The 18,469-nt window shown below is 40.3% G+C and overlaps 1 protein-coding gene across 3 annotated transcripts; it reads left to right on the forward strand.

The window, feature by feature from the left end:
- Window positions 1–4,925: 4,925 nt before the first annotated feature.
- Window positions 4,926–18,469, forward strand: LOC116512527 (proto-oncogene Mas-like). 3 transcript variants are annotated; one of them, XM_032223061.1, is made up of 4 exons: window positions 4,932–5,762; window positions 9,089–9,221; window positions 13,549–13,612; window positions 17,071–18,469. In XM_032223061.1, the coding sequence occupies exon 4, from the start codon at window positions 17,138–17,140 to the stop codon at window positions 18,053–18,055; it is 918 nt and encodes a 305-aa protein (XP_032078952.1). In that variant the 5' UTR covers window positions 4,932–5,762; window positions 9,089–9,221; window positions 13,549–13,612; window positions 17,071–17,137; the 3' UTR covers window positions 18,056–18,469. The 3 variants fall into 3 exon arrangements, 2 of the variants coding, with proteins under 2 accessions (XP_032078952.1, XP_032078953.1); XR_004255891.1 differs by lacking the exons at window positions 13,549–13,612; window positions 17,071–18,469 and adding an exon at window positions 11,067–11,131 and having other exon boundaries at window positions 4,926–5,762; XM_032223062.1 differs by lacking the exons at window positions 4,932–5,762; window positions 9,089–9,221 and having other exon boundaries at window positions 13,368–13,612.

An 18,469-nucleotide genomic window follows, 5' to 3' on the forward strand; every position in this document is an offset into this window, starting at 1 on the left:
GGTTAAAATGCAGCACTGCAGGCTACTGCTAGATCAGCAGTTCAGCGGTTCAAATCTCACCGGCTCAGGGTTGACTCAGCCTTCCATCCTTCCGAGGTGGGTAAAATGAGGACCCGGATTGTTGGGGGCAATATGCTGACTCTCTGTAAACCGCTTAGAGAGGGCTGAAAGCCCTATGAAGCGGTATATAAGTCTACTGCTATTGCTATTGCTATTTTCGTCTCCAGGTGAAGATTTTTCTATTTTCCTGGGCTTTTTTTAAAAAAAAATTATTTTGTTTGTACAAACTTCACATCTTTGCAACGCATTAAATAAATATATAAAAAGAATATTTTCTGGGCTTTTTGAATCCACTTTGACTTTGATTTAATTTGGAATGGCTCTCTTGGAAGCTGCCTAGTTCACATAGCAGCTTTATGTTGCACTTTCTTGCTTTTATTGTACAGTTTTAAAAAAGTTTTGTTTTGCACCGGGTAGAGAACTTGGATCATCAAGTTGAAACTTGGAATCAATAACGTTTTAATGCTCTTTGGGATAATATTCTAGATCTGGAGCCTGGGAGGGGCAGGTCGTGGGGGACCACAGAGAGGCTTAAGCCACAGTTTAAGAAATGTGGTTTAGTCAGTAAAAAACCGAACTTTTAAGTGCATTAAGCAAATGGGAGAGGGCGAATTTCATGTGGTTAATTTGTTTAGTGTCAACACTGTCAGCCATTATCCTCCCCCCCCCCTTGCAAAAAATACACCCATGGAGCTCACTTTCCAGACTATCAACAGCCACATTTAAACAAACCACCTTGTTCAGAGGACTTGGCCAACTTACTGTTATCTGAAGTTGCACAATGGGTTCTGCTATAGAGGGACTGAAAGGATTTTTGCGCAAAAGTAAATGGAGGAGCAGGAAGAGGGAGAAAGTGGAAGAGTCATTCCCAAGTATGGACAATCCAGGTGGGCTTGCAAAGGGGCTCATTGGGAAGAACCAGTCAGAGACCAGATCTGATGGAAGTTGCGGCAGACAGTAACAAGAAACTAAGGCCTAGGAGGGGGAGGGAGTTCCCTGGAGGCATCCTGCAGAGGGAAGGGAATAGAAAGGGAAAGGAGGAGGGGAGGGGGAAAGGATAGGGAAAAGAGAAAAGGAAAACGGAAGGAAAGAAGAAAAATGGAAAGAAGATAAAGGGGAAAAGGAGGAAAGAAGAAAAAGGAGGAAAGAACGAAGAAAAGAAAAAAAGAAAGAAAAGGAAAGAAAGAAAGAAAAAAGAACAAAAAAGGAAGAGGGAAACTAGGTTCAGTGTCTTCCATAAATGCAGTCGTTAAGTTTTAACTGATCTGATAAAAAGATCTAGGAAAATACCAAAATAGGCATCATTAAGGGGAGGCAGGGAGGGTGGGAGGGATCCCAGGGCGCCCAAAACAACAGTATCCAGGCCATATGTCCTTTTCTAAAGCCTGTGATGGAAATCACTCTTCATATCCTGAGAGTTATAATTCATTTCTCTTCCAGCATTTTTTTCTTAAGCCCTTTCATTTACACACACACAAAACACTCTTTTTTTGTCAACTCCATTGGTTTGTTTCAATCATTTCCCTTCACCCACTATTCCAACTAAATTAAGACAGGCAACTCTTATTATCTTGATGTCATCATGCAAAACAATGTTGTTTAAGTCACACAAATCACATAATTCAATGTTTGCGCCATGACATCACTTGCCTTCTATATGATCCAGGAAACTACAGACATAGCAGCCTGACCTCAATACCTGGGAAGATTCTGGGAAAGATAATCAAGCAACAAATCAGCAAACATCTAGAAGCAAACAAAGTAATAACCAAAAGCCAATATGGGTTTGTCAAAAACAGATTATGCCAGACAAATCTTATTGCATTCTTTGACAAAGGGAAAAACTAGTGGACCAGCGGAATGCTGTGGATGTAATTTACTTGGACTTCAGTAAGGCATTTGAGATACTCAGAATTGAAAAACTCTCTGGCTGTGACCACCCTGAATTACTGAGAGATGAGAAATAGGGATGAAGACTTCCTGTGGGAAGAGCCTGTCGCCGAGGAGCTCAACCGAGCCCCTCTTAGAGTTCTGGTCTGTATATCTAATTAAGATCAATAGATATCATCCCTTTCTGGCAGAAAGGGACAGGCAGAAGCTCAGGTGTTAGGATTTATTCGTAGTTTACAGCCCTTTTTTCTTTTTTTTGGGCTGTGAACGAAGAAGAGATCTAGCGTAACTGAGCTCTTATCTCCAGCCAGTTCTTCGCAGCTGCCTTTTTGCAGCCCTAGACAGCCGACTCCCGCACTCAGGACAATGATAAATTGTTTTTAAGATAATACGAGCGGGTCTTACTCCTGTGATGTTTTTTATATAACTATCTAAACACCAGCCTTGTTTTTCCTTTAAACTTCTCTGCGCAATTGGGATACAAAATGGCGTTTTTACTGTGTTGGTGATTGATGACGTAATTAACTGGCTTTATTTCCCCGGAGACTGCTACTCATTAACAAGCAAAATCTACAAATAATTTATTGAGAACTGACCAGCTGAAGACACTGTTTATCTGTTTATTCTCAGATTTTATCTATAATGCCTCCCAGGTCTAAACAGGCAAAAAAATCCTCCCCGATTGTGCTCAAAGAATTTGTTAGTAAATCGCTGCCTTTGTCTCCTACGCCACCTACTGGAGATTCTTTGACACAGGAGCTTTTCTTTCAAATAATTAATGACTTTAAAAAAGAAATCAAAGAATTTGTGCTGGATTTATGCGATAAAATACAGACCAAAATTGCCCAAATAAATGCGGATATGTTTGAACCCATGTCTACTTTGACAGATTATATTGAAGAAATGGAGACTAAATTGGAAACTTTGGAGGGGGCTAATTTTAAATTGACTTCTAATATTCAAGCCTTACAACAAGAGATTATTGACACTCAAACACAAATTACAGTGATAAATTATAACAGAAAGGCGTCTGCAGTAAGAGTCAGAGGACTGCCTGAAAAGAAAGGAGAAAACCTGAAACAGACTTTTGTAGAAGCTTTCACCCAAGAGGTGGGAGGTCCGGGACTCAATTTTGATTGGAATATTCGAAAAATCTATCGCCAAAATTCGCATACAGCAGTGCAACGACAGCTTCCAAGAGACATAATTATATACTTTTTCACAAAAGAATCCAGAGATGCGATCTCACAAAAGTTTTATAATAGCAGGCTCCGAATCGACGGCCATGATTTGTTTGTTTTTAAAGAAATTCCGCTCCGGATGCTGCAAGCAAGGAAAGGCTATACTTTTTTAACCCAAGAACTCAGAAATCGTCAAATAAAGTATAGGTGGGAGGCTCCAGTTGGAATCACAGTTACATTTGAAAATCAAAGATTTCGTATCAATTCTGTTTCGGAAGCCTGGGATTTTTATTATAAAACTCTGAAGGTGGGGCTTCCTGACTCATCCGGAAACGCGGAAGGACAAGGCGAAGGAAAGACAAGCAGCAAGTTACTTGGTTACAAGAAGGAGGGAGTTGTTCTCCCCCTATTGGAGAGACAGAAGAGCGGAAACTGAGGATTCAGTCATATTTTCAAAGCAGTGGGACATGTGGTTACAAGGGAGAGGGTAGCCTTCTCTTTCCGAAGGGCAGAAGAGTAAAGAATATAGACCCAGCGATGTTTTTAAAATACTTTCTAAGCTTTTGGACTGATTATTTCTGTTTGGTAAATGGTAAAGCTGTGCACTGATGAGGAATCGCTTATTGCTTATTCCAGACAGACATTATACGGGACTTTTATAAGATTTACTTTAATCTTAATCCAAACTGCGCATGAATTGTGGCTTGGGAGGAATGGAGGGGGGAAGAGTGTGGCAGAAAGGGTGGAACGGGATATTGATGAAGGGATCTTGGGATTGAATGAACTGGTATGGATTTTGGGTGCACATTTTACGGATTTACATGCTTGAAGTATAACATAAAAAGCTCAGGATTTTAAAGTGAAGAGCGAGATCCTAATCTTATGCAATTTCGGCCTGGGTAGAATGGAGACGTGAAATGAAGGGTAGGAAGATGAGTAGCGAAAGTATGACTAGATTGCTCTGTATTTGAAGATAAATTGATTTTCGTATAAACTCATATTTGAATATAAGGTTAAGAAAGGTTTTTTTGGAGAATCTACAGGAAGATGGGGGTAAATATCAAAGAAGTAAGGGACGAGGACAAAATAAAAATGGAATGATTCACACTGATTAAATTTTAAGAATGATGGGAGGCTGAGCATAATGCAAAAGATTTTTAAAAAAAAAATTTTTTTTTATTTATTTACTTTTTCGGGTTTTTTTTTTCTTTTTTCTTTTTTTTCTTTTTTGGAGTGTTCTTTTTATTTTATTTTTATCATTATTGTTAATAAGATATTTTGAAGGTGAAGAGTATTGAACTGTGCCGGGTGTGGGACCTGGGAAGTCGAAGGGGGTTAGGGAGGGGGGTTCATTGGGGGTGGGTGGGTGGGTGAAGATTTCAATATATAGAATAAGAAGAATACACTTGTATACTGTTGATTCTTATATTTTCTTTTTATTTTTCTCGTTTCTTTTTTCTTTTTTCCTTTCTTTTTTTTTCATTTTAGTGTAATCGAATAGATCAAGGAAGAGAGAAACGCACCATAGTGAGAAATAGAGGGAAGGAAGAGGGGGAAGTAAGGAGGGAGGAAGAGGGGAATGTAAGGAGGATGAGAGGGGTAGGAGGTGAGAAAGGAAAATAGGAGGGGAAAGGGAAGTAGGAGGGGTGATTGTTGGAGGGAGAAAGGAAAGTTGGAGGGGAGAAGAAGGGGTGTATGAGTTGTGTTTAGGTTGGGGGGTGTTTTTTTTTTTTCTTACTATTATATTATTATTATTGCAAATATCCAGTATATAAGTGAATGTACTAAATTGAAAATGAAAATGAATAAAATAAATTTGAGGGAAAAAAAAGAAATAGGGATGAAAAAGAATACTAGAAATGGAGATATGCAATAAGACAAGAATCTTGCAGGTCTGTTTCCTGGTCTGGAGAGCCTTCAAGGGCTAACAATGGAAGCCCCCTCAATACCTCCTAAAATTGGGTCATCCGAATTGAGTATTTTGAGTTTTTTCATTGCTTGAACTGTATAGAAAACTATTTTCTTTCTGGGGGGGGGGGGATATTAGTGCTCTCTGAGCTTGAGATTTTCTAGCAGATGTTTCATTACCCAAACTAGGTAATATCATCAGTGCTACTAACTAGATGCTACCTCATTTTGGTAATGAAAAATCTGCCAGCTCAGAGAGCACCACGGACTCCTTATTTCAACCATGAGCTGCAAATATTCTCCTTTATTGATGTTATTGTTTCTTTCGTGTCCTTGATGCTCTGTAGTGTTTGACATCCCCGGGGAAGAAATAAAAAAATAGAGATCCAATTTTCCCCTTTCTTGCTTCTTTTACTTCTGTAAATGTACCCATTAAAAGTAATTTAAACAGGAAATTTAATTTTCTATTAAGTGTAATTTAAACAGGAAAGCAACCCGACTTTTGGATGCGAAGAATGATTGCGGAGTTCAGCCGAACACTATTGTTCCAGAATTTAATGGCTTTATAAGGACTGTCTTGAAGAATCGAAGTCTCACTCTTCTGGAGCCAAGACCATCTCTGTTTTTGCACTTTGCTGGAAACCTGGGCGAAGAGAGGACCTCTTTTGCTGCCACTTGGACTCTCTGAAATAGGACAACTCAGTAGAATTTGGATATCAAAAGGTAGGCGCTCTATGCACACATCCCATACCTGGAATTTATCTCTGTGATTGATTGATAGATAATGTGCCATAAAATCATTGTCCGTTTTTAGCGAGCACATACTGTAGATGTTCATTCAATCAACTAGAATAGATCTGGAAGGGACCTTGGGGGATTTCTCTGCTCAACCCCCTGCTCAAACAGGAGACCCGATACAATTTGAGACAAGTCTCTGACCAGTCGCTTCTTTAAAAAAACCTCCAGTGATGAAGCGCCCATTATTTCTGTAGGCAAGCTGTTCCACTGATTAATTGTCTTCACTGTTAGGAAGTTTCTCCTTAATTCTTTGTTGCTTCTTTCCTTAATTAGTTTCCATGTATTGTTTGTCTTGCCTTCTGGTGCTTTGGAAAATAAACTGACCCCCTCTTCTTTGCGGCAACCTCTCAAAAACTGGAATACTCTTATCATGTCACCCCAGTCCTTCTTTTCTCTAGACTAGCTATATCCAGATCCTGCAACCGTTCTTCATATGTTTTATTCTCCAGGTCTTTAATCATCTTAGTTGCTCTTCTCTGAGCTTTTCCCACAGTCTCAACTTCTTTTTTGTAATGTGGTGACTAAAACTGGATACAGTATTCCAGGTGTGATCTTACTAAAGTTTTCTGGATCCTGAGCTTGCTTTCTGGGGTGTTGGCTATTCCTGCCAGCTTAGTGTCATCTGAAATTTTGATGAGTTCCCCTTCTATTCCCTCATCTAACTCATTTACGAAGATGTTGAAGAGTACTGTGCCTAAGGCAGAACCTTGTGGTACGCCACTGCTTATTTCCCTCCATGTAGATATAGTAACCTTGTGGTACGCCACTGCTTATTTCCCTCCATGTAGATATCATTGAGTATGAGTCAGCCAGTTATAAAACCATCTGGTGGTGATGCTGTCTGTCCCACATTTTTCTAGCTTACTGAGAAGTAGGTTGTGGTCTACTTTGTCAAATGCCTTACTGAAATCTAGGTATACTATGTCCTCCCAGCATTTCGCTGGTTTATTAATATAGCCACTTTGTCAAGGAATGAAATAAGATTGGTATGGTATAATTTGTTTTTAACAGACCCATACTGGCTTTTAGTTATAAGTTTATTTCTTTCTAGCTATTTGTAGATCTGTTTTTGACTATCATTTCCATTATCTTCCCCGGCATTGATGTTAGACTGATTCATTTGCTGTAATGCCCATAGTGATCTGTCCGTTTTTCTATGAAGGTGATTTCCCTCCTTTCCCACGCCTCTTAGTGCAACACATTTATGATAACTTCAATGTAATTTTTAGATCCATTTGGAGTTCAATAGTCTTCAACATTTTCCCTCATCCAAATCATCTTCCACTCAAAGCCAGACCAACAGCATCAAAAGAAGAAACTGCGTGATTAAGAGTTAGAAAATAGAGATAGAAATTAGAAATGGGGAAAATATTACTAGGTATACTGCTATACAATATATTACAATTAACATGTGGAGTGTAACATTGTAGGATACTGCAAAATCTCCATTCCCTCCCCACTCCTGAGGAAGGATATTTCAAAATCTCCATTCCCTCCCCACTCCTGGGGAAAGATACTGCAAAATTTTCATTCTCTCTCCACTCCAGAGGAAGGATACTGCAAAATCTCCATTCCCGCCCTAGTCCTGGGGAAGGATATTGTAAAATCCCCATTCCCTCCCCACTCCTGGGGAAGGATATTGCAAAATCCCCATTCCCTCCCCACTCCAGAGGAAGGATACTGCAAAATCTCCATTCCCTCCCCACTCCTGGGGAAGGATATTGCAAAATCCCCATTCCTTCCCCACTCCAGAGGAAGGATACTGCAAAATCTCCATTCCCACCTCACTCATGGGGGAAGGATACTGCAAAATCTCCATTCCCACCCCACTCCTGCGGGAAGTATATTGCAAAATCTCCATTCCCTCTCCACTGCAGGAGAAAGATACTGCAAAATCTTCATTATCTCTCCACTCCAGGGGAAGGATACTGCAAAATCTCCATTCCCTCCACACTCCTGGGGAAGGATACTGCAAAATCTCCATTCCCTCCCCACTCCAGAGGAAGGATACTGCAAAATCTCCATTCCCACCCCAGTCCTGGGAAAAATATATTGTAAAATCCCTATTCCCTCCCCACTCCTGGGGAAGGACGCTGCAAAATCTCCATTCCCACCCCACTCCTGGGGGAAGAATATTGCAAAATCCCCATTCCCTCCCCACTCCAGGGGAAGGATATTGCAAAATCTCCATTCCCTCTCCACTCCAGGGGAAAGATACTGCAAAATCTTCTTCTCTCTCCACTCCAGGGGAAGGATACTGCACAAAATCTCCATTCCCACCCCACTCCTGGGGGAAGTTATTGCAAAATCCCTATTCCCTCCCCACTCCTGGGGGAAGGATACTGCAAAATCTCCATTCCCTCCCCACTCCAGAGGAAGGAGACTGCAAAATCTCCATTCCCTCCCCACTCCAGAGGAAGGAGACTGCAAAATCTCCATTCCCTCCCCACTCCAGAGGAAGGAGACTGCAAAATCTGCATTCCCATTGTACTCTGGGGCCAGTCAGATATGGTATTTGCTGGTTCTCCAAACTACTCAAAATTTTCACTCCCGGTTCTCCAGGACCTGTCGGAACCTGCTGAATTTCAACCCTGCCTCTAGGGTACCCCAAGGTTATGTATTTTAACAAAATTCACAATAATGAAAAGAGCTCTGAACGTACAGAAGGAAATGATTATACATTAAGCAAAGCAGCCCTGTATTTTCTTGCCAATTTTCCTGCAGAAAATGAACGTCACATCCAGATCAGGCTGCTTTTCAGTCAAGTATTTTTTGAAGTATTGTGCCTTCTTCTAAGTTGTGATAACATGTTCACACATTTCTTTCGCAATAGTTTGGTGCTCAAACAAATGCATAGGGACGCGGTGGCTTAGTGGATAAGACTCTGAGCTTGTCGATCAGAAAGGTCGGCAGTTTGGCGGTTTGAAACCCTAGTGCCACGTAACAGAGAGAGCTCCCGTTACTTGTGCCAACCCAGCAGTTTGAAAGAACGTAAAAATGCTAGTAGAAAAAAGGGACCGCCTTTGGTGGGAAGGTAACAGCATTCCATGCACTTTCGGGGTTTAGTCATGCCGGCCACATGACCATGGAGACATCTTGGGACAGTGCTGGATTTTCAGCTTCTATATGGAGATGAGCACCAGCCCTTAGAGTCAGGAACGACTAGCACATATGTGCGAGGGGAACCTTTACCTTTATCTTAATACCAATGCAGAGAAGGATATTATGAGTATTGTCTTTCTTCTCCCTAGGTTTTGCAGCTTGGACAGCCTAAGTTCTCTGCTTCAACTGTAGCAGCATCGAGTGTGGCCAACGATGATGTCTTCCTTAAAGACTGAAAGCAATCTGCTTATCTCCTCTGGAGATTACTCCAGAGATAACGAGGTATTTCAGCAGTAAAGCTAGCATTTGAATGGTGGTACTTTCAATTTGCAAAGTACATTTCCTTTTTTAGTGCATGATTAGACTTGAGGAGCATTAGGATGGTAACAGCCAGTACCATAGAATTCTGTGACCAACTGAAAATCTTACTATTAGCCTTTTTACAAATAACTGAAGGCCCTAAACATACTCCTTCCTCTTCCTATTTTCTTTACAAAATCACAGAGCAGGTGGACTGAACAGAGAGAAAGTTACTGGCCCAAAGTCACCCAACCAGAGGTGATATTCAGCCAGTTCGGACGGGTTCTGGTGAACCAGTAGTGAAAATTTTGAGTAGTTTGGAGAACCGGCAAATGCTACCTCTGGTTGGCCTCGCCCTCCCACACCGGTCATTTCCTGTCCCATATGCCATTGTTTTTTAGCTCCGCTGATTTGCGTGGCAGAGCAGAATGCTGCGCCCCTCAGTTGAGTGGGGGGAAAAAACAGCTCAGCTCACCAGCACTGACACTGAGGGGGGTCTTTGAGGGCTGCATGCAGATAGATAGATAGATAGATAGATAGATGATAGATAGATAGATAGATAGATAGATAGATAGATAGATAGATAGATATAGAGATAGATAGATAGATAGATAGATAGATAGATAGATAGATAGATAGATAGATATAGAGATAGATAGATAGATAGATAGATAGATAGATAGATTGATTGATATAGAGATAGATATATAGATTGATTGATAGATTGATATAGAGATAGATAGATAGATGATAGATAGATTAGATAGATAGATAGATAGATAGATAGATAGATAGATAGATAGATATGGAGAGATAGATAGATATAAAGATAGATATAGAGATAGATAGATAGATAGATAGATAGATAGATAGATAGATAGATAGATTGATAGATTGATATATATATATATATATATAGAGAGAGAGAGAGATAGATTGATAGATAGATAGATAGATATAGAGATAGATAGATAGATAGATAGATAGATAGAGATAGATTGATAGATTGATATAGAGATAGATAGATAGATAGATAGATAGATAGATAGATAGATAGAAAAATAGATAGATAGATAGAAAGATAGACAGATAGATAGATATGGAGATAGATAGATAGATAGATAGATAGATAGATAGATAGATAGATGATAGATAGATAGATAGATAGATAGATAGATAGATAGATAGATGAGAGAGAGAGAGAGAGATGACAGACAGACAGATGATAGATTGTTGGTAGATGAAGGAGGGGTGGGAGAGAGAGAGAGAGAGATTTTTTTTCCAAGGCGACAAACACTCCTAAAAATCTACCTCTGTTTTTTCCCACCACAAGAATTATGAGGCAGAAAATCTGTCTCATGTAAACTATTAGATTGCCCCTTATGTACTTAATGGCAATCAAGGTGAAACCTTCCAATTGTTCACAGTTCTAACTGTTGTTGAAAAAGGTGACCGGGAATATCTCCTTTGTGATCACTTCTCAAAAACCTCTAAGAAGGTTGCAGAATTCTCATCAAGAGCTGCAGTTGCTGAAAGCCAATAGGTTCTCCCCTCATATTATTGTTACTTGCTAATTTAAAAAAAAATTCTCATGATTATTACGACAAATACATTTTTATGCTGATTACGTGAGTGGTCTTTTATTTATGTTTGGTCTTGGTCCATAAATACATTTTAATTGATTGGCTGAAAGGTAAGAAAGATTTTAAGCGGCTGGAACAAAAGTAGTAACTCTAAAACAAGATTCTTCCTATGAATCAGGTTGATTATCCGAAGTCAAGTCCAGTTTTATTTATTCTGATAATTGTATTTCCCCCTAAATTGCAGAGCTCTGGATCGTCCTTTTCAACCACTCATCTGAATTTCTTCAATAAAACAATCAAGATTTTTACAAGTAAGAGCAGCATTCTCTTACTTATTAAGAGAGATATAATAGCAATAGCAATAGCAATAGCAGTAGACTTATATACCGCTTCATAGGGCTTTCAGCCCTCTCTAAGCGGTTTACAGAGAGTCAGCATATTGCCCCCAACAATCCGGGTCCTCATTTTACCCACCTCGGAAGGATAGAAGGCTGAGTCAACCCTGAGCCGGTGAGATTTGAACCGCTGAACTGCTGATCTAGCAGTAGCCTGCAGTGCTGCATTTAACCACTGCGCCACCTCGGCTCTATATAATAGTATATATTATTTTCCTTTCCATCGTGGCTACTATTGATAAAGAAAAACTCAGGTGTTCGAAGTTACCCTATTTTTCGGACTATAAGATGCACTCCCCCTTTCAAAAAAAATTGGGTGGAAATGTCTGCATCTTAGAGAGCAAATGTTGCCAAAGCCCTGACCACCTGCTGCCCCGCCCCCACCCTTTGGCCTCTGCCTCCTTGCAGCAAACAGCAAATAGCCTCAGCAGCTTCAGCACAGCCTGATTTAGCATGAGCAGCTGATTGGTGATTGGATCTGCCTCCCGGAATACCTCCGATCAGCTGTTCCAGGCATCGAGGATTGCATGGAGGCCAAAAATGGGGCACATGAAGGCAGTGATAGATGATGGCGATAATGGGTAATGGTGATTGGAAGCCCATGTGCATTTCTGAAAATGAAGGAAAAACAAGGATAGGTAGAATAGTTTCCTTTTCAAAATGAATATGTATTTTTGGGTGTGCAGCTAATGAGTAGACTGGGTCACTCAACAGTGAGACACTAGTGAAGCAGGCACAGCTGCCCCTGCATTTTCTCCATCACATGGAGAAAACTACATGTTCCTTCCCCTGTCCCTCTACTTTCTGTAGAGGGACAATCGAGAGGATCCTATCATTACTACTTTGGACAGGAAGGTGGTGCAGAAAGTGGTGAGGACGGCAAAAAAGATCATTGGTAGTTCACTTCCTTCTATCCAGGATATGGCATATACATGACGCTTGAGCAGGGTCGACAGGATTGTCTGGGGTGCTACATATTCTCTTCACAACCTGTTTTCCTTGTTACCTTCAGGGAGGATGCTTCATGGCATCTGAAGCAGAACATCCACGTTCATCCACAGTTTTGCTCCCTACAGTATCAACTTTGTGATCATTCAACCTTCCTGTTAAATTTATATTTACTGACAAAGAAATAAAGGGAGACTAGTATAGGTCTATTTCAAGCTATTTAGCTCTACATCAGCTAGCAATACCCTTCTGGGATTTGAACCCAGGGTGCTTGCATATGGGGTAGATGTATTAACCTCTAAGCCACAGGCTCTCCTTGCTTTGTCAGCTGTACCAAGAGAGAGATTAAGTGTTTTTTCTGGTGAAACAAGTCCCGTATTTGGGTAGAGCAGGTTGCCCTGATAGACCCGTCTCACCAGAAAAAGCATTTTTATGTACCTATACGTTAGGGTATATACATATGTGTATATATATCCCACAAATCAAATGCTCTAATCTTCGCTACCAGTTTGGAACTGCTGGTTGCATGTGCAGAGCATCTGTGATGGCATCTGGGTGGGTGGGCGGAGCCTCCCACCACCGCCACTACTGGTTCACCTGAACTGGTGTGAACCAGCAAAATACCACGTCTGATATAGCCTATCTACCATATTTTTGATGCACCTTTTTCCCTCAAAGAAGAGGTTGAAAATCTGGGTGCGTCTTATACACTGAATACAGCATTTTTTGCCTCCCGAAACTCTGTTCCCTTCACCTAGATGGCCATGCACAGCCTTTAGGAGGCTTTCAGAGAGCTCCTGGGGGCTGGGGAGGGCAAAAAGGAGCAAAAAAATGGGCCATTAGTTTGCTCATTTTTGCCCTTCACCCCCCCCCCCAAGGAGCACTCCACAAGCCTTCTAAAGGCTATTCATGCCCATTTTTGAAGAAAAACAGGGCCGTTTTGCGAAGAACAGGCTGTTTTTTGGGGGGTTTGCAGAGTACAAAAACTTTTTTAAAAAATTTGCCTCTTCAAAACCTTGGTGTGTCTTATACTCTGGTGCATCTTATACTCCAAAGCAAAGCTGGCTGAGGAACTCTGGGAGTTGAAGTCCACAGGTCTTAAAGTTGCCAAGGTTGGAGACCACTGCCCTAATCAACCTGGTTGCTCTTCTCTGCACTTTTTCTAGAGTCTCAACATTTTTTTATAGTGTGGTGACCAAAACTGAATGCAATATTCTAGGTGTGGTCAAATAACTTTTGGGGAAATCTGGCATACCTTCAACCACCATCTAGTGATTGGTCATAAAGAACTACTTGTAGGGAAGACATTGCTAAAACAAATTAGCATGTTTGCTGCCTGATATTATTGACCATAATCACAACTTATTATAATTGCTTCCTTAGCAAATGAATCAACTGTCTTCAAGAACGTTGCCCTAAACCATGTTTGGGAAAAATACCTCGAATTGTAAGTATATTATGGTACAAAATATTTTCTTTTCAGCAACGAAGGCAGCCATCTGATTGTTACATAATATTCCAAAAAGAAAATGGCTGCTCTACTCTACCCATCGTGACTGTTGAAACAAGATCCCCTGTGAAGGATGGAAGTTCACCTATTCACCTTGGGATGGATACCCGAACACATCACATTTCCAAGAGAGCAAATGAGGATTTCAAATTCAGTACCGGGGGGAAAGATAAGGGGCATTACTTTCTGGGGAGTGGATCATCTCCAATAGATAATTATGAGGCTATTGATTAAAATGTGTTAACCTGGTAGTGTCTTCCATGATTCAAAGCTGCTGCTATTTTTGAGGAAAGATGGGATAGAAGTAAAATAAATAAAATATTGTGAGGCATATATTTTTACTACCAGTTCTGTGGGCATAGCTAGGTGGGGGCCCTGTGACTTAGTGGCCATGCCCAACTTGACGTCACGCACGGCCACGCCCATTCAGTCACATGACACCCTCCCACCAAGCCACGTCCCCAGAACCTGATATCTATCTATTTTCTGGCCTAATCTGTCAACGGCCTCTTCCTACATGTCACCCCACCAACCCCCTTTGCCAGTCTGTTTCTGCTCCTTCAGAGGCCCCGGCCTTGCTCCACTTCCTCCCCCATGACTGCCTCTTTCTTCTGGCTGCTTCCCTTCCTCCCGCAACGGCTGGTCCGGACTCCAGAAGGCAAGCTCTCTTTTTTGGTGCGGCTGCAAGAAGCTGCCTCTTTTGCCAGCAGCTTCCCGGCAATGACAGCTGGCTGGAGGCTGCTGAAAACTACTAGAAGTTATTCCTCAGTTATTCTTGTTTTCAGTGGTGGGTTTCAAAAATTGTTCGAACCTACTCTGTGGGTGTGGCCTCCTTTGTGGGAGTGGCTTGCCACCCATGTGACCGAATGGGAGTGGCTTGCCGCCCATGTGACCGGATATGAAGATGCCGACGACATTTGCCAGAACCACCTTAAATTGCCTCACACACAGCACTGGCATGCATAAGAATAGGATGTAAACTTGTTTTTTAAAAGGCATCTTTGGTTTGCGTTAAAACAACTTCAACACCCGCAATGTTCTGATTGCACCACAAACGCAGTAGTCATCCTTACCTTTCACAGAGGCACTGAGTTTTATAAATAGGAGCATGATAGTGTAGAATAATCATATCCAAGGACCAGTGGTGGGTTTCAAAAATTTTTGGAACCTCTTCTGTAGGTGTGGCCTGCTTTCCGGGTCCACTGGTGGAACCTCTTCTAACTGGTTCTGCTTGTTAGGTATAATTACAGACTGTACAGTTATAGAGACTAATTTGATTCTGAGCTTAACAACGGCAGCAAGGCTGTTGGTGGCGCAGTACTGGAAGAAGGAAGAATTGCCTACTATTCAAGAATGGACAAAAAAGGAACACACTTAGCAGAGATGGCTAAAATATCAGCATACCTCAAGGATTATTCAGATGAGAAATACAAGCTGGAATGGAGAAGATGGACTGATTATATTCAAAATAAATATGGGACTAAGAAATATCAGTTAGCTTATGAATGAATGAACAAGGAATGTTACAACTTATCTAAAGTTAGCTTTGGAAAAGGAGAGTTTATTTTAGTGTATGTTTGCTAAATGTTTATACCCTGTATTTACTCTGGGAGGTTTGTGGGGGAGGATGGGAGGGGAAAGGTATATAATTGCAAAACTTATTAAAACTTTTAATGAAAAAAAAACTACTAGAGGTCACAGAAAAAGCCTCTGCCGTCATCATCCTGTTCTTCGCACTGGCCGCGCATGATGACAAGACCTTCCGACAAGCAAAATCAATGGGAAATCCAGATTCTCTTAACAACCGGGTGACTCATTTAACAGCTGCAGTGGTTCACTTGAAAACAGCAGCAAGGAAAGTTGCAAAATGGGGCAGAACTCCCTTGACAAATGTCTCGCTTCACCACAGAGATTTTGGACTCCACTGTGGTCGTAAGTCGAGGACTACCTTTAATGGGGATTGGTGGGAATTCACCTAAAAAAGCATCTCGAGTATTTTAGGCGGAAAAAAAAAACCCTTTGGATTTTGCAGGCATCCATTTTGCAACCGTATGAGAAACGTTGATTTTAGGGATGTAGTAAAAATGATGTTCAAAAAGCAGATATATATGTTGATATGTGTAAGGAAAAGAAACTGTGCTTTTGCTTTTGTGCATACAGTATGAGTGCACATGTGTATGAGTGTGTGTGTGTGTATTTATTTGTGTATATATATCAGTGACGTGCAGTCAGGGGAGGCAGGGGGGGGCACAGCCTCACCACTGTAAATCATGAAAAGGAAAAAAAATGTAAATGGAAAAGGCGAGTCTTGAGGTTAGGCTAGCTAGTTGCTGCCACACCGTCTGTTTAAAAAAGCCTCTAAAAAGCGCCCTCTACTATGAGGCAGGAGAACTGCATGCCTCATCTAGTCTGACTTTTTAGGCGCTCGAGCAGAGTTAAGCGAGGGTTAAAAGCCTAAAAAATCCTGAGGTAGTTGAGGCACGCAGTTCTCCTGCCTCATAGTAGAGGGCGCATTTTTTAGAGGCTTCAACTCTGTCATTCTGTTTAAAGCGGCAGCGTCGCGCTCATTCTTCCTCCTCTCTTTCTCCGTTTCTGATGCCCCCCATCCCACGCTCCCTCTTTTCCTTCAAATTTCCTTTTTTTTCTTTTTTCTTTAAATAAATGCAATGCTCAGGCATTCTCTCCTCTCCCGCGACACCCCACTGACTAAAGCACTTTCTTTCGCCCGCCTGTGCTCGCGGCAGAGCTCAGGCGGGCTGCCATGAACTCAGGCGGCCGAAAGAAAGTGCTTTAGTCAGTGGGGTGTTGGGGGAGAGAACTGCCTCACCAGCCATAAACCTCACCACATGTCACTGATATATCTATATATCTATATATCTATATCTATATCTATTATTTATATCTATATCTATATCTATCTATATCTATATCTATATCTATATCTATATCTATATCTATATCTATATCTATATCTATATCTATATCTCTATATCTATATCTATATCTATATCTATATCTATATCTATATCTATATCTATCTATATCTATATCATCTATATCATCTATATCTATATCTATATCTATATCTTGATCGATCGATAGATAAATTTATATTATTTATATTTATATTATTTATATTTATATTATTTATATTTATATTATTTATATTTATATTATTTATATTTATATTATTTATATTTATATTATTTATATTTATATTATTTATATTTATATTATTTATATTTATATTATTTATATTTATATTTAGATTATTTATATTTATATTTAGATTATTTATATTTATATTTAGATTATTTATATTTATATTTAGATTATTTATATTTATATTTATAATAATGACTGATTCTCTTTCGGTCTTTTTTTTTTGTTATCAGGACAGAGGTGATTAAAGTTCGTTGGACTATTTCTGAAGTGGTCAACCTTTCTTCAAATACTACTAAAATGGTGGAAATTGCTCCAAATAGGTCTGAAATATCTTTTCCTTATGACCAAGGGTTAAACCAACACCTTTTATATGCATTCTTTGCCTTGATTTGCATCTTGGGCCTGGTGGGAAATGGGAGGACAATTTATCTCCTGGCCTTTTCCATTAAGAGGAATCCTTTCACCACGTTCATCCAGAATCTCTCCGTCGCTGATTTTGGAGTCCTCACATCCCTCGTTATGGCAGAAATATTTGTGACAGTGTCAACTCTGGGTAAAATACGTGATATTGGTGACACCTTTTTCTTCTTATTTTTCGAGCTCTTTTTCTTCACCTATTCTGCTAGCCAGTTTCTCCTGACGGCCATCAGCCTGGACAGGTGCGTGGCTGTCCTCTTCCCTCTCTGGCATCGCTGCCATCGTCCTCCATATTTGCCCAGTCTTGTTTGTGGCCTCATCTGGATCCTCTCCTTCCTGCTCTCTGCAGTGCACTTCATTCTGTATTACACCAAGAGTTCTGGAAGTGCACGTTTTCTTTACCAGCTGATTGTGAATGGTTTATTTTGCACGCCTCTCATGGTTGTGTCTACTATAACTCTCTTGGTTCATACGAGGTCTAAAATACAACGCAATCAAAGGAAACTTCTCACCACTATCTTGCTGGCTCTCCTCTTCTTCCTCCTACTTTCTCTCCCAATGAATGTCTTTTATGTCATTGAATATTTTGGTGCCTATAATTCCTCCCTCATGACCGTCGGATTCGGATGTGCTGCTCTCAACAGCAGCATCAACCCTCTTCTTTATTTCTTAGTGGGGAGGAAGAAGAAGGGGAAGGATCAGCCCAGAGCATCCTTCAAGGTGGCTCTGCAAAGAGTTTTCAAGGATGAGCAGGACAGCTCAAAAGAGCAGCAAACTACTGAGGAAAGCATATTGTGAAGTGTCACTCATTGAATAATCATTTTAAAATCCATAAGTAATTTGTGGGTTCAGTAAGAAAATTGTTGTGATTTATTGAACAAGCTGAACATAAAACCATATAAATAGAAAATATTTATCTCTGTATAATTCTAAAAATGAATATGCTTATATAGTAAATGTTTTACTTCTACAATTCCTTTTTTCCTTTCCTGATAAAAACTGTTAGAAATAATTATTACTGCATGAAATGTTCAACATGTGTAATATTTATTATTTGATGTGTTATCGGTTGCCTGTTTTCCAAGGTTTTGTTCCTAATAAACTTTGCAGAATATAGGCTTCACTAAAACATGTAAGTTATGCGTATATGTATAATGAAAGAAAAGAGAAGGGGAAAAAAAGTATGTACAGGATACATTTCCAGAAATAAAA

This window comes from Thamnophis elegans, chromosome 8, assembly GCF_009769535.1.
Source record: "Thamnophis elegans isolate rThaEle1 chromosome 8, rThaEle1.pri, whole genome shotgun sequence".
Taxonomy (NCBI): Eukaryota; Metazoa; Chordata; class Lepidosauria; order Squamata; family Colubridae; genus Thamnophis; species Thamnophis elegans.

Excerpts from the sequence above, each read along its gene's own strand:
- LOC116512527 (XM_032223061.1), top strand. The coding sequence starts at position 17,138 with ATGGTGGAAATTGCTCCAAATAGGTCTGAAATATCTTTTCCTTATGAC.